Source organism: Mesitornis unicolor, unplaced genomic scaffold (genome assembly GCF_000695765.1).
Source record: "Mesitornis unicolor isolate BGI_N332 unplaced genomic scaffold, ASM69576v1 scaffold44579, whole genome shotgun sequence".
Lineage (NCBI taxonomy): Eukaryota > Metazoa > Chordata > Aves > Mesitornithiformes > Mesitornithidae > Mesitornis > Mesitornis unicolor.
This window is the reverse complement of record NW_010208857.1, coordinates 38,510-65,669: the sequence shown is the minus strand read 5'-3', so window position 1 is coordinate 65,669 and position 27,160 is coordinate 38,510. Positions and strand designations below refer to the sequence as shown.

At 36.7% G+C, this 27,160-nt stretch overlaps 1 protein-coding gene across 2 annotated transcripts; it reads right to left on the bottom strand.

Annotated features, from left to right (window-relative positions):
• Positions 1–8,157: 8,157 nt before the first annotated feature.
• On the bottom strand, positions 8,158–25,417 carry SLC7A2 (solute carrier family 7 (cationic amino acid transporter, y+ system), member 2). Of its 2 annotated transcripts, none has more exons than XM_010192652.1 (11): positions 25,033–25,417; positions 23,652–23,807; positions 20,294–20,459; positions 19,591–19,727; positions 18,666–18,888; positions 15,995–16,134; positions 12,185–12,287; positions 10,782–10,987; positions 10,316–10,482; positions 9,286–9,394; positions 8,158–8,737 (listed from the first exon to the last, which is right to left on the bottom strand). In XM_010192652.1, the coding sequence occupies exons 1-11, from the start codon at positions 25,406–25,408 to the stop codon at positions 8,550–8,552; spliced, it is 1,971 nt and encodes a 656-aa protein (XP_010190954.1). In that variant the 5' UTR covers positions 25,409–25,417; the 3' UTR covers positions 8,158–8,549. The 2 variants fall into 2 exon arrangements, with proteins under 2 accessions (XP_010190954.1, XP_010190955.1); XM_010192653.1 differs by lacking the exon at positions 15,995–16,134 and adding an exon at positions 15,450–15,586 and having other exon boundaries at positions 8,550–8,737; positions 25,033–25,410.
• Between the last annotated feature and the right edge of the window lie 1,743 nt (positions 25,418–27,160).

Genomic DNA, 27,160 nt, shown 5'->3' with positions numbered 1-27,160 from the left:
GGCTGTGCCGCCCTAAGCACCGCTCCAGCCACCGGCACCCGCGCTTGTTCCCTGAGGGAGGAACGACCCGCGACGCCCCACAGGCCGGGCTGCGCCGGAGGGTGCCAACCACCGGTCTCCCCTAGCGGTCAGGGCACCTGCTGCGGCGCTTCGCCGCTCGCACGGGGAAGACTTCGGCTCCTTATGTCCAGCCTGAACACCCCCTGCGGCTCAGGGCCCCGAGCTCCATCTCCTCTGCAGTTTAAGGACGGCAACAGGATCAGCCCCATGCAATGCAGGCTCAGCGCATTCACACGGGATTCCGTACTCAGAGCAAGAACAGAGCTCCATCCCAAACAATCTCAACCTCAAGCACACCTGTGGAAGTTTATTGCTTTAATTAGCTAACAGCTGCCCTTTGCAATCCCTGGCTTTGTATGAGTGCAAGTTGCTGGTTGTCTTTGGGTCTGTTGCTTGATCTCCAGAGGCGAGCAGAGCGCGAGAGCTGCACAGGTTTATATATCTATCTATCTTCTATCTATCTATCTATCTATCTATCTATCTATCTATCTATATCTCACAGGTGACCTTACAGGTGGGTGTCTGGCCAGTGCTGGCCTAAGACAGCATTAGTACATTTTAAAGTTAAGGTATTACACTCATTCCAGCCTTCCACAGCAGATTTCCAAAAACCTCTTCAGGAAAAGCAACCTCTCAGTGGAAAAATAGAGGAAGTATCTGTGTGTCGCTATTTGGGGCTCTATAGTCCATGACACAGTCTTCATGTATGGTTGATGCCTGTTTGAAGCACATCAAGCAAGTGCCAGTGTATCTTCCCAGCTAAGAGATCAACGTGGTAAAATTGATGTTTGTTGCATGTATGTTTATGACCACATGGAGCTGTCAAAAGCTGTTTCTTGAAATCTGAGGGTCTCCTTGGAGGCAAAGGAAGGGGGAAGTATGACTGAAGGGGCCACAAAGGTAGATGCAGGGCAAGGTGAAGACACTGGACTGGGAAGAGGAAAAATAATGGCTGTCAGAGATCACAGGCAAGGCTCCATAGTGGACAGGACCGCAGTTCAGTGTGAGAGAGTAAATGGGGAATGGTGTCCCTGGCCACAGCTGTAGGGCTGTAGTAGATGTGAGTAGAGCATTTACAGATCCTAAAGAAAGTCTAGGCTTTGTCTGCATCCGTTAAAAAAAAATAAGAGATATACATAGTGCTCCTCTGCCCTCCTAAATACATACACAGAGAATTCAGAGACCAGCTTGCCTGAGTCTGCTCACCCTGGGGTATCTGGTTAGCAGTAAAGCAGCCAGGTGCAGAGTAAGATAGTAACTCATAATCTCTTCTTCATTCTGCAGCCCCATTACAGCTCTGCCTTGATCTTCTCAGAGGTTTTATGTAATCACCTGAGTATACATCAGCATATCGTAAACATTTTGTCCAGTACCTGCATCAGATTAAGAAAAATGGTATTTTTGTTGCTACATGGTATTTTTAAAGACTAAGATTATTTATTCCTTTAAAATACCATGAAGTATTATATTCTGAAATGGTTATCAGTTTTTGTTTTAAAGGAAATGAATCTCGGAGATAACTCAGAAAATATGTGTAATATAAACTGCAAATTTGCATTGGAAATATTCATAGCTCCTGCTTCTGATGAAGAGTGGGTTTTTTCTATAATCTACAAAATGGCTAGTTGCAATTCTTATGTGCCTTCCTAAGTAAAATTTCCCTTTTTCTTTCATACACAGGGTAGGTCAATGATTTCATGGTGACTGAGCTCCAAATGTTAGTATATTTTGGAAAATATGGTAATAACACTTTGAAATAACACTCAGACTACATTACTTTTAAGACATATTTAAGGTGACATACACCTTTATCCTACATAGATATATAATGAAGTGATTTTATGAATTTTACATTTCCTAGTTTTAAATGGATATGCACAAAAAACTAGTTACATTTTCATTTATAGTCATCAGAAGAACTAATGTAAACCTACATGTAATGATCCCAGTTCTCCACATGAGTAAATTGATAGATCAGATACATCTTTTTATGTCAATGCTTTAAATGTGATACTTGCAGAATGACTCTTGACCTCATTTAAATCAGTGGCCATATTCCCACTGCTTCATGAGAGCAAGATGTTCAAGGTCAAGTCTCAGTAAATCTGTATGTACAATAAGGTGATATTAATAATTTGAATAATTTGCAAGGCATTAGTTAAAAGAGTTGCAGTATACCTCAGGAAAAAACCCAAAGACATAGCTACTCTTAAGTCTGTGAACAAAGATAAGTACCCAAAAGTCTTCAAAAAATCAGTGCCAGATGACAAGCGTGCCCTAGGAGTGTGGTTCACAGTCTCAAGGCTATTGTTATCCATTGCCCACACTCATACTTTTCTTCTCCTGATATACTCACAGTACTAGTCAAAGTTGAGCAAGTTTGCTTCTTGTGGTTTGGGGTTTTTTTCCCTCCAAAAAGGGGAAAAGGAGACAACAGTGAGTTTCTCCATCCAGCTCCGAGGCTGGATGCTGCCAGGACAAGGCTTGATGCTTCAGAAGGTCGAGCACTGTGAACGTTGAGGGCTGCTCACTCCCTCTGGAAATCAAACCTAACATCATGTCTGGTTTGGCACTGTAAGACAAAATGCTCAAATCAAAGGGTGTTATTTGCTATTTCAGTGACTTCTTGAGTGCTTGGAAGCAAGTATGAAACAAACACTGTTACTATCCCTATCTCCAGACCACTGGAAAAATACAAGATTTAAAAATAAAACATTGTTGGTTTCTTCCCATCCATAAAATCCATTCGAGCTATCATGTCATTTATTTTAAATGAGTTACGATTTGATGACATTGGATATCTGACATGTTAATGGTTAAGTCACTATATTATTTTAGTGTTTACTAAAACTATAATGGTGGTTAAAGATAGAGCTGTTGTATGAAGTACATACAAGTGATATTCAGCTTTATTTAAAAAATACAAAGGCACAATTGTTATCCCTTGAAGCACATTTTACAGTAAATGAAGAGCAATGTAATTTCCACAAGAATTTGGAACTAAGGTAACTAAAAATATCACTGATTACAGTTCTATTGTAAAAGTGAAAAAACAAGCACCGTATTCTTAAATATAAGCATTTTTTACATTCATAAAAATTCAAGACTTTTCATTTCGGTAGAGCACTTCAAAGAAATACAAATCTGTGGTTTAAGTTGCATCATAATCATTCTATCTACACTTTAAATGCTCAACAGCATATAATACAGAAATAATCACTACAATGTACATATGAACAAAAGGAAAAGATAAAATGGATATGAACACTAATGTTTTTTTAAAATGATGCACACATAACTATTTTTAAAGATATGTCACATGTATGTCATGCTTTTTTTTTTCTGGTGACACAAAAGAAAAAAGCCCTCTTGAACATTCAAATCCTTTTATCCTTTGTCCTGACTCTAACAATTAAACTACTGGTGAAGCTGGAGTTCACCTGGACAAAGCTCAATGAAAACACAAAGACAACAGAATTTGCTCAACTGTCAATAAAAATAATGATATGTATATATACACACACATAGTTCTTTGCAATTGCATGTCTATGCTCAGAAATCCTTTGATTTAGCTAATGGTAAGGCATTTGATTTCTAAAATCAAATGGAAAACGGATCAGGAGATAGTAAAGGCATTCTATTTAGCTTTGGAAAGGTCCAACTATTCAAAATGCAGAGGTCCTCAAAACATATACCAGAAAAAAATATTGAAGGTACAGGAAATTAAAAACAACCTATGCTATGTGAAATACCACCTGCTCTTTCTGTAAAATATGTATTTGCCTGACACTGTGTAATCCCAGTGCTTTAAATGAGTATACTGCAATTCATCAAAACTTCGTGGCAAGTCTAGGAAGGATTAGGGCCCGAGAGCATTAAAAGGTGCTTTTATTTTCTTTCTGTGTAATCAGGTAACACATGCCCACCATCATGTGAACTAAATTCCTACCGTACAAAATGCAACTCGATCTCAAAGGCATGACACCCGATTAAGAGGATTGCACAGTCCCACACACATTTCCTGCACTGCCTCGTAAGTCGCCCAGGTTGTTCAGCTCTCAGTATCTCAGGATACAGCACATCTGATATTGGCACTTATTAAAACCTCCATGAAAACAATATGGCTTTTATTTCTTTATATCTCTCTTTTTATATATATATATCTTTGCATAAATTTTAGGGGAAAAGTGGCTAGACTTGTACATTTAACATCCAATAAAACACAGACTATATATTTAAGCTTTACCAAGTTTTGCCTCAAATTCATTTTATCATTTGAAGTTTCTGGATGGCATGGTTAAATTCATAATTAGGTACATAACTTACCGTGTATCACTACTATTGACATTTATTACTGATAATTCTCTAACAGCAGGTAATATAAATTGCTTAAACACATGGTAAAATAAACATAACATGACAGATTTCAGGAATCTAACTGGCATTTGTTGTGCAGGAAAAGGCGTACAATTATTAACAGAATAGTTTTATCCACTATAATAGACAATGAAATCTAAGTTACGTCATAAAATTTCCTATTGCAGAATTAGGACTGGAATACCACAAGAAGATCACTTCAGTTAACATGACTTATACAGAAATGTTATCTTATTTCTTATCCTTCAGGACAAAAAGATTTATTTGTTCTCCTTTAAATATGCTTTGGCTTACTTTCTTAAATCCAACTAGATAAGAATAATTCCTCAATGTAAAGGCACATCCAGAATCTACCAATGCAAATACCTGTTTTGGAGGTTGTTTGTTGTTTTTTTTTTCCACAAAGGAAGAAACAATAAGCTACCTTCCATAACAGATATTTTGTAGTAACACATACCATTGTTATTTGCACAGAACAGTTTACAATATCTACAACTATGTTAAAAATAACACCAACGTTTTAATTCCACTGGACTTGTGCTTCCAGCTGCTCTGGACAAATACAGACATACAGCAACAAAATCAGGATTTGTTTCATATATGGCTCCTGTGGAAGGACTAACATAACTTGTCCCTTCACAGAGCCTGCCCCTGCAAAGTCCCGCTAAAACATCTGGAATCTCAAGACTGCATATACAAATGCATTCTAAAATTAATATAAATATCTTACTTCTGGCTTGTCATGTTTTTTCTCAGCCACTGACTAATAATGGCTTTAACTATACACACATATAAATAAGCTTTGCACAGACGAAGCAACTGAGAATACCCAATGACTCTCCTTCAATTTCATTTTCTATCTCATCAGTTAAGTGGACAGTTCCTGTGCTGCAGCTGCTCCCATCTCCCTTCGCAACATTTGTACAGTCACGTTCTTTTCTTTTTATGTAATTAATTTCTCTATCAAGGTAGGAAAAATAATCATACAAATGAAAGGGGAAACTGTCAATACACAAAGTGCTGACACATTCATTAGCCGAATAAGCTGGAAAATTTATTTTCTTTATCTCCAGAAGCCTCAGCTAACACCTGCTTTAGTCAGAAGTTTATTATATTGACAGTATCCCTTCAAAGGAAAATTCCAGTGCGGCACAGAAATTATTTTAATCAGTACATCAAAATCACTGTGGGCTAATGTCAGACAGGTGCAGACACAGACACAGGCATGCACACGTACGTTCTGTATGATGGCCTTGGGAGTGAATGGGATCTTCCTTGCACATCACAGAACAGCAGCAGTTTGGGAGCCTGGCTGGCCTGCTCTGAGGCATCAGCAACCACAGAAAAAAGTAAGTCTCTACTTCCCACACACCGAGATGTGTAAGGAATTTTAAAAGAGCTGTGTTTCACTGTAGGCACGTAAAGCTGTCCTGCAAAAGGTTTGCCTGAACGCTGCTGACGCACTCCCACAGCAATGGCATTTTTTGCAGCCGAGAATTTAAGAGTACTGGGCAAGACAGGCTAAGAATGTCCTCTGAAAGTATAACCACTGAAGAAGCTGTGCTCTTGAGACAGTTGCAACTCATCAGGAAAAGCATGAGCTTCTCTATTTCAAATACTTGTGGGATTAAAAACAAAAGAACAAACATTCATTTACTCTTTTTTTGAGGTTACTTATAAATAAAACCTTTGTTTTGATATATCTAAGAATTACTACCTTGGATTCCTTTTAAGAGCCTGGAAAGCCTTAAATTTCTAATATTTCAAACAAGAAAGTGTAATTCTTGTGTCATTTCTGGCATAAAAATGGGCTCCAGTTGAGAAGTACAATTAAAAGAGCAGATCCAACTGACATAGAGGTACTGAAAATTATCAGTTAAGTCTAGGAACTACCCTGAGAATCCCTATCCATTCCCATCAACCAAATATTTACTGAGCACAGCATCTACTTATATTAGTCTAATGTGAGATTTGAGTCTTTCTTTAATGGCATTTCCAAAACGATTATGAATTTTGGAAAGACATGGCTGTAACTTATGATCGGTTCTGGCTGGATTTGGATGTAAGAAAAAAGAATATCCCATTGAAACCTACCCTATAGTTTCTCCTCGTCCTCTGTGTCCCATCTGTTATAAGGACCACCAGTAGCTGGAACAACATTCCTCCGTACAACAGCAGTTGCAGTTAGAGGATGTCTGCTCTGGAACCTCACTTAAGAGGTAGGTGTTTTACTGCTCACATTTTCCGATTGCTGCTCCTGATTCTGAGTAGCCAGCAGAGGACACTGGTGCGACAGCACACATCTCTAAGCTCGCTGCTGCCAGCACTGCGGGATCCTCCTCCCAGTTCAAGCCGAGAAGAAAGGCATCAGGTTGAAAACCTCAGACCTGCTCCACGGTGGGATACCAGCCCGTTGCAGGGTTCTCTATCAAGAAGCACTTCTCCTTCTGTCCTCCGACATGTAGGCATGCTATTCTCTTACAAGAAGAAATAGTTTTAAGATTAAAAAGCATGAATCTATTCCTGTGAAAAAGAACAGGAGACAGACAGAAGCAGCGTAACTAGTTCCTTTTTTTTTTTTGTGAATTCCAGCCGTTATAAAAAGTAAGGTGCTTTTCACTATCAACCAACATAGCATTCACAGGTTCTAAAGCTTTTATACCTAACAACAGGCTAATACCAATGATTAGTACTGGCAACGGATTTCAACTCTCCATTACGAAGTCCAAGATAATTCTTACTTTAGGAAAGTTTCTTTTTATAATTACATTCTTGCAAAATAACTTCATATAGTGGAATACTTTATGGGACTTGAGCCTACTCTTTGCTGAGAAAAAGTGTTAAAATATCTGAGTGCCTTTGACATGTAACGACTTTTATGTAGAAAGAACAGTTGCCATTTCAGCTTTAAAATAGTTGTTCACTCAGCACTGCTGCAATAATTTGGTTCTTTACATAAATCCATAAATGGATTTGTGGATGTAGGCTTGGATCACAAAAAACCTTCTGTGCTAACATATGTTCAAGGCTTAGTGAAGCGCTGAAGTCCTGTTTTGATGAGGATTTTTTCCAAAGCTCGGGTCTCTGTTTTTTTAACCTTTTCTTCCATCTGAAAAGAACACTGGGATTTTGTGTATTAATTTTTCTGAGGAGAAGCAATGTGTAATGACTAATCTCAGAAATGTCAGCTCTGCCACGTGATAATGGAGAGGAAAGTATAGGGGGAATAAATGAGTAGTAAGGAGGAAAAGTTGATGACTCCTGTATCGAAGTGCCAGATTATGTAGTCAGGGATACAATCCTGGCCTTTCTGAAATCAAAAGCACAATACTTGCTAAATCACATATGAATGCCACTGTTAGTACTGTGACCAACAGATTATTTCCCAGACTTGTTTGCTGAAAATAACATACTTCCTCTTGGGAGTATTATTTTATACTCACAGCATCTCTGAAAGGAAAGAAATTCACATAAGTAGAAATCTTGAATACTATTTAGAGGGACTAAAAGCCTTTGAAGTATCTTCACTGTCTGAGTTCTCCATAACTACTGAGTACTAAAGGTAAGCAATTATTTTTTAACAAAAATATATGATCCTTTACTATTCTCAAAGTATCACATCTGTATAATTACCATTAATTTTGCAAATACTTTCCAAGTCTGTCTGCAATTTATCTACTGTGAGAGTTATTTCTGTAGAAAGCAAGCTATTAGATTGTGACCAAAACACGTAACAGAGATAAGGAGAAAGTATGAAAGGCACTTGTGTTCACAGTGCAGTATCGAATATTCAGAACTTCTTGCAGGGAGTTCTAAAAGTCTTCATATTTTGTGACTGCCAGTGTTTTGGATGACAGTTCAAACAATGCATCCAAATTTTTTCTTGCCAAAGGGTACTTCTCTTGTTTGTTTCATTTTTTAAAATTTAAATATTAATCTCCATTCTGTCAGTTCTGAAATGAGGAAGATGGATTAGCAGCTTGTCCAAAGTATCAGCCAGACCTTGTACTAAACACTTTCAAGAGGCGCAATGTTGGCAGAAAGCATTTGAAACTTCAGTCCGCAAGTAAAATGTCAATTAAAGGTTTAAAAGACTTGTATGTTTGCATAGATTAACATTCACTTGTCCTCTCATGTGCAAGAAACTGATCACTTTCATTTGCATTTTCAGATTCATCCATTTCTTCCACAGGGTTCTTTTCTTGCAACCCACTATTTTCTGAACAAGAATCATAATCTCCATCGCTACGATGACCTTCAAGACTGTGTCTGATGCCATAAGAAAAGTAAATGAGGAAGCCTTCCAAAAGGAAAAAAAAATAGGGTTTTCAGGCGAGCAGTGCATTAAAAAGCAGTTAGTTACTCTATGGCTGAACATATTTCCCAAACCAAGTTTATTCTTCAAGTGTCTGAATCAACAACCTGGACAAGGGGATTGAGTGTACCCTCAGTAAGTTGGGTAGATGAGGTGCTTTAGGGACATGGTTTAGTAGTGGACAGGTTATGGTTGGACTCAATGATATTAAAGGTCTTTTTCAACCAAATGATTCTATGATTCAACAGGTCTTTATGCAATTTTAGCTATACTAATTAAGAAAAAAAAAGGGGCTTATTGGACTTAGTCGTAGAACTTTGATTCTTCCTACTACCTCAAAACTGTCTTTGCAATTTTAACTGCATATAAATACCCCTTCTGAGGCATGCTTCTGTTTTGATCAGAAATATCAGCTGACTTTTATTAAAACACAGACTTTTTTTCAAACATTTGAAGGAAGAGAATCAAATGTTCTAAGACAAGATTCATAAGTCTTAATGTAAGAGCTGACTGAAATGAACAGAAGTACCTACCAAGCGCCATCCAGAAGCTAAATCTGATCCAAGTGTCTCCACTTAATTGTACCATCAAGTAAATATTTACCAGGATACTGAATGATGGCAAAAATGGCAATAGTGGAACCTAAAAGGAAATATTTAATAAGTTTGTATTAAATACAATTTCTCGCATGTCACACTTCAGTTATACAAGACAAACTAGAGGTGACACATCTAATCACTAAAAAAGAACTAATCTTTTTTTTAATTGGAATATAATGAAATTTTAACCACCAGTTTCTACATATCTTAAACTTTTAAAATACATTATGTTTAACATATATTCTCTAAGGCTGTGTAGAAAAACTTTTCAATTTGTGCTGAACATATATTAATGAATTTCTGTATCTACTGCTGAAAAATAATATGTATTTATATATATCCCTTCTTTCTGAAATGCTCCCCAACTCCACCAGATTCCTAGACCTTCATCACTCTACTTTATTCTTGCCATTAAATACGCCATTAAATAACTGATCTTAGAACATAAGTGAAGGCTCAAAATGAAAGGATTATACTTTGTCCAAAGCATTGCACACAACACAGACAAGTGACTGTACACTAATCGGTTTCTGATTTGTTTTCCAGTTTCTAAGTGCTTAAACTGAGGTCTAAAATTACTTGGGTCTCAGAAAGGTGCGCTTTGAGGATACATCTGAAGGAATACGTAGGAGATCTGTGTTGCCAAATCCAGTGTTTTTAGTAGCAGGTGTTCACACCAGCATCAGTGCTACAGCCTTATTCTACAGCCATGGTCCTGGTTCAATCTGTGGGCAATGAAACCCTTTCTCTAGTCCTGAAAAAATCTAGAGTGGATGCCAATGATGCAGCCACGAGCATCCACTACCCTTACCTTCACCAAAGAAACCTGTGACAGTGGCAGTGCAGTAATGGCAGACTGCCTGAAAAAGGACCATCCTCTCTCCCTCTCTCTGCCCCCCTCCCACTTGTTAGAATCCATTCAAACCTCTCATTAGGAAAATAACATCGAGAATATGTTATTCACCATAAAGGCCACTTTCTGCTGGTTCTGAGGCTGTCTTTGGATGAGGAGAATGGTAACTATGAAGGATGCCACCAGCACAGCAAGAAGGCCAATACTCCAGGGCTCCAAGTTAGCAATGAAATGAATCCCGTAAGTAGTGAGGACACTCAAGCCACAGACCAAGAAAGCTGTGTGAAAAACACAATGATGGAAATGGGAAAGAGGTCATTTAATCTCTGCATTGAAGACGACGTGAGTTTTAAGAAGAATGAAAGCAGGGTTCAGTCTGAAATGTGATCATGAAAATGTTTAATTGAAGGAAAATATAGTAGACTAGAGATTAGATCTATCAAGAAGTATAAAATCATTCTGCAGAATGACACATTAACTATAACTGAAAGAAGGCACGTTATCACTAGATTTTTAATTTAATGATTCCATTATTTATGTTAATACATTATATGAGTTTGGACAGGAGAATACTTACCTAAGAGACCCACTAAAAAGTTAACGGTAGTTGCAGTTTGCTCGGTAGGTAAACTGGATGGCTTAATCAGGGCCTGAAGACTGAAGTGATTCTCTTGTATCATATTTATCTGTGATTCACTTACTGCAGATTCCCTTTCAGATGCAGCCAAAGCTGTTTTTTCTGGAGAAAATTTTGGTTGCTCGTAAGTTAAACTGGGTTGGTACCTATGCATAAAGCAAACAGAAACTTACTTTGGGATTTGAAGCAATGTGACTCTAGGAATGTATTTAAATACTAAATTCTTTGCAGTAGAGATTTAAAATTTACCAGTTTATAACTGCATGCAACAGCATACATTACTAGTCACAACTCACTTTTTTGCTGGGTTTGTCTGGGAATTTTGGGGGATATTTTTTTAAGCTATGTGAATGCACCAGTGGGTTAGATACATGATCAGACTTGCACAAAAAGAGGGAACAGGGTCTGGTGATCAAAGTCATGGAAAGGGTAGGGAAGCTTCTTTCAGCAGTGGCAAGTTCATTCTGAGTTGCCTTCTATACTGTAAGAAGCATACTAACTGGCATAAACTGAAATTTTACATCTGCTTTGTTAGACTTTTAGTGTATTTTTAAATATACATATGTTAAATAAGTCACTGTGGGATAAAATAATCTTCTCTTTTAAAGTGTAAATTATTGCAATATTGAATTTGAGCTGAGTTTAACCTGTCATACTTTTCAAAGTTACTTAACCTTAAGTAATAAAGATGGACTTTTTAAGTTAAAAAGAGCAATACACAACAAGTAAGCTGTAGCTACTAATATATCAATATTATTCCATAGGTTTACAAACAGAACAGATACCAGAGTTTTACTGACAAGTTTTTATAATCTCACTCACTGAGAGAGAATATCTGTACTCTCTTCTAGGGCTATCACATCTTGAATTGTTTGTCTGGCCTTACATTTCCAACAAGGGCGATTGTGCAATTATTTTAACTTGTTCATCCTTTGAACTACCTAGAACATGTACACCTTTCACATATAGCCCCTATAATGTAATAGGCTTGATGTACAGCATAGATTGTATTCATATCAAAGTATCATTCATTGAATTTTGGACCCAAGTTTACGTCCAGTACCTCTGGGACTAATGCTTGGACCAATACATCTTCTGGAAAATAAAACATGTCTAGATTTCACATCAAGCTTTGACTTGAATAACTACAATAGTGAGATGACAATATATCAGTATTTTCTCTGATAGGTCATTGCTTCTTAGTAATTGTTTATATGCATACAGCTAACATTAACATTAGCTATCATCCAGCAAAAAACATACACTGTAAATGTCACTTCTGCTTATACACTGACCAACACAAAATAAAACACAGTAGCACAGAAAGGGTGGTTTTGACTCACCTAAGAATGAGGACACAAGTTGCCACAAGTGAATAAGCAAGAAGTGTACCAATAGACATCATGTCCACTAAAGCCTTTAGGTCAAACAGAAATGCCATTATAGCTAAAAAAGAAAAAAAAGAAAACGCAAAATTTGTATGGGACTGACATACTAAGGGCTGAGATTTTTGAAATCTGTCCGCATTGTAACTTCACATTGTTTTACTGACAGCAGTATAAATAAAATCATGGTAATCCTTAAAAACACATTTTTGAAGTCATTGCCAACACTCCCAATCCTAATTTCTTACAGTTGGGAATCTCATTCTTATAGGTATGCACTGATGAGCTGTACAGTCATGCTGCATTATCAAGCAGTTCATATAGGACTTCCTTTGACATAAGTATTTGCACACATGGCTTGCTGAATTTGGGCCACATTAAAAATACAGTTTTATAGTATAAGGTTCAGATCCCGCAACAGGATCTTACCAAAGCTGAGAGGATGGCTCCAATTGCAAAACAAGAACAGTGATCTGACCCAGTCAGTCACTGGTATGTAAAATTTGTGCTGAGCTGAGAAAGAGCTCTATGTAAAGAGGACTTTCAGGAACTGTCTTGAATAAAATAGTTTTGTCTGGTTTTTAAAACTGATTATCTTATTTTAAAAAAGTTAAGTTCAAGTGGCCTTCAGGAAAGGTCAGCAAAATCTCACAAGAATTAATATTCTTAAGATCTCTGAAATCAGAGGCAGAAATATCCATGATACTGAGAGTAATTACAGCAGTCTTTGTGTTTATAAAAGCTAATGCCATAATCTTTTGGAGATTCTGGAATGTCTTCTTTTTGTCTATGCTGTTTGCACACAGACACACATAGCTCATAAAGAAATTAGCACAAGTCATCACTAAATGAAAAGCTAATGCAAATTGATTTGAAATATATGTGGTCAAAGAACCTCTTAAAATGTTTGTATTTTATTAACATTACTGAGATGCAGAAAGAATGTAAAAATAATCTCTTGAATCACCTCAACATCAAAAGAAACTATTAAAAGTAGCCTTCATACACTGTAAGTATACGAAACCTAGAATATGTTTCTATATTTAGAAATACTTATAAAAAAATTTTTATGTTACATGTTTGTTAATATATTTGTTGACTGGTATAAACACTCAAACACATATTCCTCTGGTATTTGATCCTGAAGGAGAATGCAAAATATGATCTTCTGAAAACAAGACTGCTGTGTTACAGAAGTTTTATTTCATCTGTGAGTCTCCTTTTCCAATGAGGGAAGGAAGACTATCCTGTTTTCTTTAATGACGGTGGGTGTTCCTAAATCCAAAAAGTCATTTACAGGGTCAATTTCTGAACACCTCACTGCATTGCATGCTCCAAACAGCATAAGTAAGCAAAGCTGAGAAAGAACAGAACCTACTATAACTTCACGTACAATAGTTATATTTTTAATCCTAGCTTTGAAAGGCTACTTTGTAGCCCAGAATATTCTTTTCCACTAGAACCAAACTGAAAAATGCCTCTAAGTTTTTGACTAAGAGAAAAAAAGACACGGTATTGCTTTTCCACTGCTCTTAATTTGACTCCAGTTGTAACAAACATTGGTAGATCAATTTATGGTGAGGAAACCTTGCACTGACACCAAAACATTTTGCGATGTGCATTGTTTCCCAATCGTGGTTACCACATGTGAAAGGGAAGTCACAGTAATAACCCAACAATTGCTTCAGCTCTAGTCTTGACCTGATATTTTTAATTAAGGGGCCAAACATCTCCTTAACAGTTCTTAAAGCTTTGAAACTACCAATGCTATGAATGAATAGAAAAGTCAGATAATATAAGCTGTTGCACACATCTGTAACCATTCTGGCAAAATTATTTATGACCACAAGTTACCAAATATGCATCTTTTTAAAAACAGAAGAAGAAATTACTCCTTCTGCAGCAGTAGATAAAGCTGTCTTCAGGTGAGTTGTTGACACGTCAAATTTCCCAAACTGTCTAAAATCAGTCCATGTGATGACGGCTGCATAGCTATAGTCAGGGTTGTATAACTATACCCATTTACCAGCTGGGTAACATGGGGGATTTTTTGCTCATCATCATTACTGCAATTTTAGACAAAGATGTTCATTTCATCCCACATAACTGCAATTCCAAATTATTATAGGGGAAAAAGTCAATAACATAAAATCAAATAATACAGTCAAAACACAAAAAGTAATTCTAAGCAATTTATGTGTATTCTGACCAAAGAAAAGGGAACTGATAATAATGCTTCATGTGGGAACTACCTGGACACTGACTGTGCCTTCCCACAGTATCGTCAAGTACACAGTGTGAGCAGTTCCAGTCTTGTGGCATCTGAGGATGACCCTGACTATAAACAGTAACATTTTAGTCTCAGTTCTGAACCTCTTATTTGATATAAATTTCAGCCAGGGTTGCTAAATGTTGTAAGGCATGGATTTAATATCTGAATTACTTTTAAGACTTAAATATTTGCCTTTGAGGTAAAAACTTCTAGAGCTCCCAGTTTTCCTGCATAATTATACATCCCACTGAAATGACAACGAAATCTGGGCACAACTAATATACCTCTGCAAAAAGTATGCACAAAAGTGAAACAGTTGTATATTAAAAATTTGCCTTTATGAAACAGTAAGAGTTGGCAACAGCTCCGAAAATGCTGTTTTGCTAAAACATATGTGCGCATGTATGTGCATACATATATGTGCATACACACATAACCCCCCAACACACACACATACTCCTCAACCACAGTTTGGTTTGAACGAAAACAGAACCCTTTTTTGTTAGAAGAAAATTTAAAAATCTTTGTATTTTACACAAAAGTTGATCCTGTTGCAGATATATAATTTTTTTCTCATGTCTCATAATAAAAAACATCAGTCATTTCCCCCACTTATAGGTGTGATAAATACATAGGTGTACATCAGACGAGGAAGCCCTGTAAGTAGAGCATCAGCCTAAGAGACCCTGATTAAGTAACGAGCTTATTCACAATACAAGAGGATAATATTAAAAAAAAAAAAAATTTGAATTCTGTGACATTAAGGACATCACCACCACCATGATTGGCATGATCTGGAGTTCTTACACCCTGTGATTACTTGGTAATTTTATTCCCATCATACATGCAAGGGAAGTTAACAAGCAGCCCTTTTCAAAATTATAAATTACCATGCACGTGCATAGAGTGTTTAAATCTCAGTTTTAAGTAACACGGGCTTTGAGAGCTTACCAGAGATGACCCCTGCTGTCAAGGTGGCAGAAACTGGTGCCTGCCTCTTACTCACTTTGGCAAGAAAACTAAAGAGTAAACCATCGCGTGCCATGGCAAACAGAATTCGGGGCAAAGGGAACATAGAGCCGAGAAGACTAGAACAGAAAAATGTATAGTTCAAATACAGGTTATTAAAAGCACAATGCTTTACTGGTAAACCCAACTACACAAAAAGAAAGCTTGGAAGAGTTAATGGGTTTAGGTATAGTTTTGGTTTAGGCTCTGTGTTGCTGCTCTTGGTTTTTTGTTTGGTTGACTGATGTTCTTGGTTTTGGGTTGTTGTCTATTTTGAACCTAGGCTTTGAAAGCACTTGAGATTAACCAACAAATACAAAATCTGTGGTAGAGAAAAGTGTTACTGGAAGCCTACTTTACCTGGCGACAATGAGATTTGATCATTTCAGTCCAAAGCAAATCAAAGCTGCACAACAGTGGTTTGTTTCCATATAGGCAATGTGTTTAGCAGTGCACCTTTCTTTACAAGGATCAACTCTTAGTCTCACCTGCTACCGCACCAGACGATAGAGTAGCAACTAGTGGGGTCTTCGTTTTGGAATTGATTTGAGCTAGACATTTGAAAAGCAACCCATCCTTCGCCATAGCATAGATTACACGTGGCATTGGGAAAATGGATCCAAGAAGACTGAGTAAAAAGCAAACACATGCAACATGGCAAACACAGTTCATGCAGAGTTGTATCATGGACAAGATAAACAATGTTAATGAATGGCATTTATAGAAACAAAATTTATGATTGTAAGACAAAACCAGAAAGCCCCATAGCCCAAGATACTACAGTTTAGACACAAACAGAAATTTATTTTTCCCTATAAAGTTGACTGCTTTTTTTTTTCTCCTAATTAATTTAGGTAATGTAATTGCCTCATTGGAGATAATTCAGATTAGCAAAATAACTCTTGTCATCACTGTAGTTCTTGGGTATTAGCGGACCAGGAATATGTTCCAGGTCACACTAACTATGCAATTAAGCTTTAGTATTCCTGGAGAAAGTCTGTCAGTCAGCAGCAGTAAATCAATATGCATTAGCAGCATCTCTTACACCTTACATTTCCACGTGAGGCTGCTGATTAACAGTAGTTCAGAGTAAGCACCATACAGTTATATTGGGCACATTATTTCTTTCGATTAAAGCACCTCTAGCCAAGCTTCATTAGGATTGATTCTTTTTTTGGAAGAAGTAAAGGTAATTAACTTAGATTTGTTATTAGCAGAACACAGAAAGCTTTTAGACTGTTGATAACTCGAAGCTCATTTTAAACATACTCCTTAAATTAGGTGGTTTCTTTCCCTCAGAGCAAAATAATTGTAATTAAGAAAACCAAAAACATTGAAAGGACAAAAGGCAAGATCATAGCCAGTATAACCTCTGCAGCAAGCACACTAGTTTTTCACCATGTGAATAGTTGCCTTTCTCAATTTAGGGAATCGACTTCAACAGAAGGCCCAGCTTTTACATACCACAGATCCTAAGTACCTCCAGTAATGCTTGTGAGACACAAGCATTAAGGTTAGACACACATAAGTTTCACTGCACATGAACTGATTTTGATGTCTGAATATCCCTGCCAAAAAACAATGTTTCCTAAATCAGGGTGACAATTGATTTTTAAATAAAGATACTTCTAAAATACACTGCCAATTTTTTTTTCTGTTGTGGCTTTGTAAAATTTATTTATTCCACCCTACTTCAAGTACATTCACTTAAATAACAGAAATATTAACAAACATCTTTACCCTGTTATGAGTTCATGTCATAACATAATAAGAGGTAAAGGACCAAAAGCAACAATCCCAACATTTTCTTTTTAAGTATACCTCTGAATTGAGGAATATGAAATACAATTTCCTTTGTTTAGTTCGAAACTGACATCACTCAACAGACTGAAAGATTAACCTCTCCATATGAGTTAAAATAATTCTTCAGAATATGGAAATGGTAAAAGACACCAGCAGGTCAAACTTCTGAAAAAGCATTTTACCATCTCAGTTCATTTTGTTTTCCAGTATTAATTTCTTTAATCTAGTTTCTGCATATATGTATCACTTTTACTATATATCAATATAGAGGAAAAATTCAGTAAATCCCTCCAAAGTGAGGGGCCATGACAACTAGATAGAAAAAAACTACAGTCCCAGAATGAACTGTGTAAATATGACATTCTACAGCCAGCCTTACAATTCTTTTAATGTCATTCTGGAACTATTTCCTTTTTCTATCCCCTCCTACATCAAAATATTACTTTCCTTTAAATCACTGTCCACAGTCAGTGTGCTCATCTACTTCAAGCTAACGCTTACGGGGTTGTCTCAAGAGTACTGTTAGCAATAGTGCTTAAACAGATATGCCATTTTCCTTTGTGGAAAGGCAAGCAGTATTCTTACCATTGCAGCTCACATAAATGACTCCTTGCCTACATAAGCTCAGATAGAAGACTGGCATCAGCATTTTTCTATCCCTAAATTCAATTATCAAGCAATGTTCTATTCTATGAAAATGTTTATACCACATTACAATTGGGGTGTAATATATATGAACACATACTAATATATTTCATGCCCTCCCTAATCTTTTGAATCAAAATAACACATCAAGTTAAGGTTACATCCAGAGTTTCACTAAGGGAAATAAATTATCATATTTTCTACATCTGAAATACCCACACAGAAACCACAGGAAGAGATGATGTCAGAAGACAGAATGGCTACTGGAGGAAAACAGAGATAGGCAACGAAGATGAGGAGTGGAGCGACTTAAATCATCTCTTCAGTTTTGCCTGCAAATACACAGAGCCCATAAAGCTGCTGAGTCACTGGGAGGGGATAGCAAGAAAGGACAAAATGGGTGAGGTTTATTTTATAAGTTAATAAAGGTAATTTGCAGGTCATATGTCTGAAAATACGTATTTTAATAAAACACTTTTGGGTAATAAGCCAAAGAGGTAGAGTTCAATAACAGTACAGTATAAAAAAAGGAACTTTAATTAATGTACCTGCTGTGACCAAGACCTGCTTAAGTCTAAAATATGTTTATAAAACTTACTGCAAATCCTTTGCATGAATTGAGCCTTCAAAATTAATGCATGAATATATATTTAAATGTCACCTATTTTCCGTCAGCTTTTCTCAATAAAATTAGTATTTCAATGTCTTTACCTTGTGGACAAAGCACAGAGGGATCCCACTGCTACAACATATTTTGCAGGACCCCATCCAACATATTCAAATGCTACTGGCAGAGGACTTTTCTCATCTAGTAGATAGTATGGCATCATGAGCGTCAGTGCAGCTGAAACCCCAAAATAAGCCATGAAGCAGACAAGCAGGGACACCACAATTCCTATGGGTATGGCTTTCTGAGGATTCTTGACCTCTTCTCCTGAAAAAAAGGAAAAAAAAACCCACCCCAACAAAATTTTTTACTTATTTAAACCTTCAACATTAAAAGATAAAATCAAAGACAAATCCTTTGTAAAGCTATTTGTACTAGAAGTTTTAAAAATCTGTATAAGATAAGCTTAGTGACACAGAACAAAACTCAGTAGTTTCTTGCCAGAAATAGCATTAAAAAATAGAGGTAAGCTAAAGGACATAAAATGCATTCTATATTTAGAGTACTCAAAGTCCATCATTTCTAGTTAGTTACTTACAATTTATGAGTTCAATGTACTCGTTCCCTAACAGCGATATACAAGCCAGCCTTTAGTAGAGATACCTCATCTCAGGGAATTGTAAAAGTGATCTAGTAGAGATACCTCATCTCAGGGAATTGTAAAAGTGATCAGGTGATTAACATGATTTGGGCAAAAAAGTTGTATACTAAGCACTTCCCAGACTTAGAAGGCAACGATTAATTACTTTAGAAGAGGAATGAATAAAGTAAATAAAATCTCCTCCCTCCTCCCAGAACGATAGCCACATTCAGGAATGAACTCAGACTCATTCTACAAGGACTGAAGGAGGTTTAGGAGAAAGCAGTAGACAGCTTGTTATGTTGTTTGTGGGGTTTTTTTCTTTACAAAAAGAAGTGTGTCATACATATGTACCTATACATATGTACACACACATATAAACACTCTACCTGTTGTTGCAATGCAGTCAAATCCAACAAAAGCATAAAAACAGGTTGCAGCACCAGCCAATGTTCCTGTGAAACCATATGGCATAAAGCCACCACTTCCATATGTACTTGTCACATTCTCAGAAGATGAGCAATTCCTATAAAGAACAAAAAATACAACAGAAACAAATCTTATGTCTTTATTCTTGGTAGGACAAACACATGAATCCTTCTCTCCTACCACTCTGGAAAAGCATGTTGTTAACTCTTGTTAAGACTGAATTCTGCTTTACAAAACTGTATGAGAAGACATTTTTATGTCAAAGCTTGCAAAAAAGACAAAAATAACAGTAAAATGTAAGAATACATGAATCAAGTAACTATCATCTTACTTTGCAGTTTGTGGCAAAACATTAAAACACTAATGGCATAGGCAACTCTTGCTGTCATACTTGCATACTGCAGTTACTATGTGACTTAAGGACGAGAAGCCAGTAACCTCTCAAATGGCTATGGACAAGAGTATTGAAATAAGATTTTTTTTTTAAGGAAACTACAAACAAGAAAATAATAAAAACCCACAATTTTTAAGGGAATAAAAATTTTATTGTTCCCACTGACAAAGTTTTCATTTTATACAATATCTGTAATACCACAAAAGCAAGTATAACAGAAAATTGCTTGGAATCTGAGCAAGTAAATTGATTTTAAAAAATAAAATTACTCTGTTATTGCAGTAAGGTTTATGAGATATTCTTCACTTATTTTCCAGTTGTCAACATGTCCTTTCACAAAACCAGAAATCATAACGAAGAATAGGACCAAGATGTTAATTGCAGTGAAGATTTTATTCACCCATGCAGATTCTTTTACTCCAAAAGATAAAAGACCTATAAAAGAAAAATATTTCATAGAAGTGAATGGCCCTTTTAACTAATAAAATGGCATTTTAAAGAAGATACACATGCAAGTACTGTGAATAACACTAATAAAACAGCACTATATTTTATAGTTTTATAAAGCGGTAGCACAAATTTACTAGACTCTTTGACAGCATGGCAACAGATAAGTGTATTGGAAACCAAAAAACACAAAGCTTCATTAATGGTATTCTTCAAGTATTTAAAAGTACTTTGAGCAATTATTACTTTCTGAGATTCCAACTCGTATTTCTATGTTATGCGATGGAGCAAAATGACAAGAATTCTATGCTTAGTAAAAACAGATTGGTAGAATCTATTTCTCACATAATTACTCATTAGATTAAAAAAATAATCAAAATTATTAGAGGAATAATGTAATCTGTTCACTTTAAGTTTTTCAGGGCATATCCATCACAGTGTAAGAGTCTCATTCCCTAGCTCATCAGTACAACCTTTGACAGGAATGCACACTTCCTGTTCATAAACACTAATTCGCAGAGATTCTAGAAAAAAGAGTGACACAAAATACACATGCCTTAGGTTGCAGAGTAGTGCATTTTAACCACCTGAAAGTCATTCCAGCAGGATTCTACTGTGTCATTAGACAGATCAGGGAACATTAAAGACATTGGGAAAACCTCCACAGGTTCTTTGCACACTAAGCATTTCCACTAATATCACATACATGCTTTCCCTCATTATTTAGAGATTAAGTCTGAAAATTTTAAGCCCCTCAAGATAATGTCTAAAAAATTTCTGACTCTGCTAATGAGACATTTGCTATCTTATCATGATACAGAAGTTATCAAATGAGCTGCTCAAGTTTTCTTCATCAATGGCACTTTAACTGGAAATAGGTGTATGCTTTCTTTAGAGTTGTTTTTCCCAAGAAGGCAGTGTCTCAATCAGCTTAATACAGTATGAAAAAAAAAAATAAATCCAGATTTCTTTGGACTTTCCCTTGTACTTAGCACATCACATTTTCTGTAAAACATCATCTGCTACTCCTATGACTCAGCTTTCCGCAGCTCAGAATCCAATTATTCAGTCTACACAGTCCTGAGCCATCCCTGCTGCCCCTCCTCTCAGCAGTGGTAAATTCCACCCAGTTTATTCACTGGTGGTTTGGCTGCTTACAGAGAGACCTGGAGAGGTAATTCACAGCACAAGCACAAAAGAAGTGAAGAAGGAATGATGGTGAGGATGAAAAGACAGAACACAAATGCAAGCGCAGGAGCAGTGAAGAACCACAGGAGAAACACTTCTTCTATCAAGAATTGATACTACTAATGTTAGGAAGCAGCAATGGCAATGGAGAAAAGGAATACAAGATGGCAGCATCTATATCAGCATTTCATAATTTGGTTTGTGGAGTGCTCTGCTATTCAAAAGGTTGTTTTCTTCCTCCTTCTTTTGGAGGAGGTGAAAATGAAAGGTCCATTCCAGCTATACCAAATTCAGTCCCATCACTCCTGAAGACATAAGGCTCGGAACTGGTCCTATAGGCAACTTTGAACCACAAGCCTGGCAGGATGCTGGACTAAACCTTGTCTAGTAAACTGCCAGATATTTCAAACTGCAGATACAGAGCACTCCGCACCAACTGTTAAAGCTGATAATTCACAAATTATGTTCTGCTTTCAAGCATGAAATTCTCCTGAATCTCAAGGCATTTAAAAAAAAAAAAAACTTCTACAAAATGAATGCATTTAAGTAATATTCTACTCTTAAAATTGTACAATTAACTTCTTCAAGATTCCACTCTACTTTTGCTACTTCCTTGTGGCTTACATTACTGACCATATGACAACCACCTCAAAAATTTGGGGTAAAACTTGTGGAAGTATGGGTTTTGAGTAAGCTTGGGAATACCTACACCAAAGTGTGACTCACAGTGTAGGGACATCCTAAATCTTTTAAATAATGTAGTTCTCAAACATTTGTCAGTTAGGGACTTCAGCACCTTCTGTAATTTTTGTTCTCTGCTTTCTTGTAGTAAAACAAACAAAACCAAAAGAGGCAGGAGGAATAAATGAATTGAAGATACAAGCACAGCCATAAATTAAGGCTCACTACTGTGGGAATTCATGTTTTTAAGTACAGAGACCTAAGAAAAGCTTAGGGTGCACTGGCCACTCATTCTAGTGTTAGGAGTTGAATGGAAATGATTTCTCTAGTAGTAAGTCCAAAAAAGCCCCTCATAATAGAATAAGAGAACAGAAGGTTATACAAATATAACTTTTCAGTTTCACTTTCCAGAGAAGAAAAGCTCCCGCTTTTGTTTGGTCTAAATAGAGACGGAACACAACAAATACTTGACATACGGGTAAGACCTCTACTGAATACTGAAATGCTTCCAGCACTGGCTGAAAACAAACTATACACTGTAAAATACACATAATGCCTCCTTCTCTCCTGGTGGCAGTAAGACTGTTTCCTTGCCTTGTGGAAATGCAAACACGCAAGTAAGTTGCAGTATTTTTGAGCTTTCCAATCCCTCAAAAAGCTGGTGTCAGTTTTTATGACTTAGAAACATGATACATGAGTAAACATGTAAAAGAAACAGAACTGAGTGAAGTAGTCATGCAAGGTTTACTCAGGTTTCAAACCAGTCTGTTGGGCCACACCAGTACCTTGGAGTACCCTTTAGCTCAAACGAGGTCTAGACTAGACAACTCTTTTGAAGAGTTTAAAAGGGGAGCGTTATTTTATACTCAGTAAGTTGACAATTTAGAGGGAAAAAATTCTTACAGTTACTCACTACATGCACAATATGTCATTTAAGGAGAGCGTATCACACTACCAAACTACAGAGCCTAACCTCAAGGTCCCTCTGAAAGCATTTACCAGTGATAAAGACATTAAAAACAGACAAGACTGTATAATTTTCTGTTATCATCAATCTGTATCGTGGGTTTTTTGAAAAAGTACTGACAAGTGATTATTTCATGTTTCAGCTTTAAAAAAAAAAAAAGAAGAGGGTGCACATGAAAATCAGATTCCCAGAGTCATTGTGTCAATAGACACATGCACATGTAAACATCTTGGACATTGTGAAGGTATTTCTCATAAAACACAAACTGGAATTTAGGACTTGCTTTCTGTAAGAAACACTCTGACATCATAACCACCATAAATGAAGCCATATATGTGTCTTACCTGATAAAAGCAATATAAGAAATACAGCAAAGAAATCAGGATACTCTGCTAGCCCAGAGTAATTCATTTTGAAGTAGGTTCTGAAGAAATGACCAATCTGTTTTCCAAGAAGTTCATCAAAGGTGCCACTCCAGGCTCTTGCTACACTTGATGTACCTTCGTAAAATACATGCATGTTTAGGGTTTTGCATACATACAAGGACACAGTTACTTCTACTGAAAAAGAAATAAAACTAGTGACTAAAGTAACTATTTGCATTTTTAAAAGCAGAGCTCGTGTTAAAACAGTGATTTTTTTTTTTAATAGAGATTTTAACATTGTAGATTTTTTCTACATAGTTAAATTATAAAATATTCTAAAACTAAAATATACTAATTTGTACCTCATATATTCCCAAAATATTGCAGAAATTATTTCTGTATCATTTATATTTGATGAAATCCTGGAAGAGACTTGTTTCTAAAGTTACAATATGGCATTTGTTAAACAATATAAAGCAGTATAAGAAAGCAGTTTAAGAAAGAACATGAAGGAAAGTTTGTTCACCTGGAAGTAAAGCAAAAAAATCACTAGTAAGACATACATTGCTGGAGGCAGTACTTAAGACTAATACTATCCTCTGGTAAAGAGGGTATGTGGCCATGGCTAATACAACCTTATTTTTACCACTCTCCTATCACGAAATACACTTCAATACAATACTCTGGCATATTGATTTTGTGGTGATTTGGGCAACAGTCCTGTAGTTAGGCATATATATACAGCTAGGCATGCTTACACACAATATAATGGATGCTCAGAACACGTACCTCTAGAAGAAAACATTTTTGAATCAAGAAACATTGTTTCTGCTAAAGCAATGAAATAGTTATTTGAATATCTGCCATATAAGCATTGATTTTATTCAGATCTGGTGAACTCTGTATTTGATGAGATTATATGACAGGACATGATTTAATTAGCATGAGGTTATAGTAGTAAGTTAGTACTTAAATTTCATTACTTTATTGAAGTGAAAGTGATGGGGTTCCTGTAAATGTCCTTGGTGTGTGTATTCAGAAAAATATGCTTATTGATTTTACTGAAATAATTCTTGCTGATCAAAGAGAGCAAAGAAATCTTGTTTATTCCTATGTATCTTCTCTGAACTTCCATGCCACTGAAAATGATCTGCAAAAGCATCTTACAAAACAATCTGTTTACAATGGTGATGCACAGGAGGAAATAACTTAATCGAATTACCTTGGTTATTTGCTCCCAGCCGGAGTAAAAAACAATACTAGCAAAGTACAGAGACAGAAAAGAAAGACTGACCCAAATCTGCATCTTATATCTGCTGCCTCAGAAACCCTTGAGACCCATGTTTGTTCTTAAGCTTACCTATAACATAGGATAAAATAAGATTCCAACCAGTGATAAAAGCCCACAGTTCACCGACAGTTACGTAAGTATACAAATATGCAGAACCAGTCTTGGGAACGCGAGCACCAAACTCAGCATAGCAGAGACCTGCCATCACAGATGCCAGCGCAGCAATGAGGAAAGAAACGACGATGCTAGGTCCAGAATTGGATTTGGCTACTTCTCCAGCAAGGACATAAACACCAGCCCCAAGGGTACTTCCTACACCCAGGGCTATAAGGTCCACCGTCGATAAGCACCGGCACAACTTGGAGTCCTCAAGGCTTTCACCACCAACGTTCTTCTTCCGCACCAGACACCGAACAAAGGACAAAGCTGGTCCACAGGGCAACATGGTGGATGTAGAGCTCTGAAATAAAAATAATCATTAGAGCACATAAAAGGTAGCATAGACATTGCTGAAAAACAACTAAAGAAACATATTTGCGTAAAGAATTTTAATCATGCCTACTTATTAATATACTTACATTCTTCTATGACATTAAATAAGCTAGTATGTGGCTTTTCCTCAGGAAACATATTAGGGATTCAGTATTCCTAACTTTATATTTAGCACTTATTTCCCCAGGGAAAGATATCCATTATCTTTAGGTTTACTACACTGCTGTAAAAAAAGAAGAAATTGTTTCTAATTATCTGCTGACAGACACTTTTTAACCATTTCTAAACCAGAACCAGAACAGACATCTATTATCTCATATATCTTAAGGACTTTTTAAGACAAGGATCAGCACCAACACACAGAAGGATTTTTAAGATCTAAAACTTCCAACACCAAGGCTATAAACACCAAAAGTTTTTAAATACAGCATTCTGACAGAGCCAATGCAATCTCCTTTTGCCTCCAAATAACCTGGCTTTTGCCTTCAGAATTTGCTTCAGTAAGAACTGCTTGAAAGGAGATTAAAATAGTTTCTCCTCCTTCCCACAAGAAGGACTAATTATCCCAGAACTAATTATCTTTACAAGGAAGCTCGTACACCTCTCCCTAACAGGCATCTAACAGAACCTGATGGGATAACTGCTCATCCCATGCCAATTGCAGTTCTTCAATATTCTGAGTGCACGTCGTAGTGTGGGGTGCAATCAGCTCTTGCACAGAAGCTCAGATTTTGCGACCAGCTAAGTCCTGAAGGCCAGCAGGTGGGCAGCGCTTCTCTGACCTGTGATATGGGCATCTGCTAGGAGGCACAGCAGTGACATTGCTTCTCAACTTGAAAAAATTATAGCTGAGGGTCCAAAGCATTTACCTGGGAGGCCGGACATAGGCATCCCGTAGAAAAGAGTATCTCAAAGAGGCAGCATTAATGTACAAGTTCTGTCTTTCTTTAAGTATTCATTTGAATTGTATTGTTGATGACTAGGAGTGTGGTAAGAATTAAGTAATATCGTCTGTCATCTCCCCAAACTGATGTTTGTCTTTGCAACCCATATGGTAAATATCTTATTCTTTGTTCATGATTTGCTAAGTGGAACCCTCCTGAGACCTGAAAATCTTTTTTATTTATTCAAAGATATTCTGCTGGTAGATTCCTCCCTGGTCTGTATCAGTTCCTTTACCAGCAATGAGCATTTCTACTCACAATAGTTCATCCACTAACAGCAATGACTTTGCATCAAGATGGATAGCTCCCTTACCAGCATTTGATCCTAGAACAAAGAGAACTGCCATCCTAAAAGTGAGATTGGTTGAAAAAAATCCCCTTGGATGTGAAAGAGATCTCTGTGCAGAAACATTTTCCCTCTATTCCTGTTATAGCTCCCCAAGTACACTGACATGCCACTTGTCTTCAAAGAGCATCCTTAAAAAAAAAGGTCTCCATTCTCTTTCAAGGAAAGGAAAGTTGATAAAGGATAGTGAATGGAATTTAATAGCTCTGGGCAGTGATGCTTAAGGCTCATTAAGAAGGTGATAGCTGCCCTAGGACAGTGGAAGGAGGCAAGACAGACAACTTTCTAAAGCTTTGCTGCAATTATACAGTACTTTCAGCCAGCCAGACTCTCAGAGATAAGTATCTGCCCATGGTACATAGACTTCATCCACTGAGATTTCACACATCAGCTTCAGAACTAAGATGATGTGCAT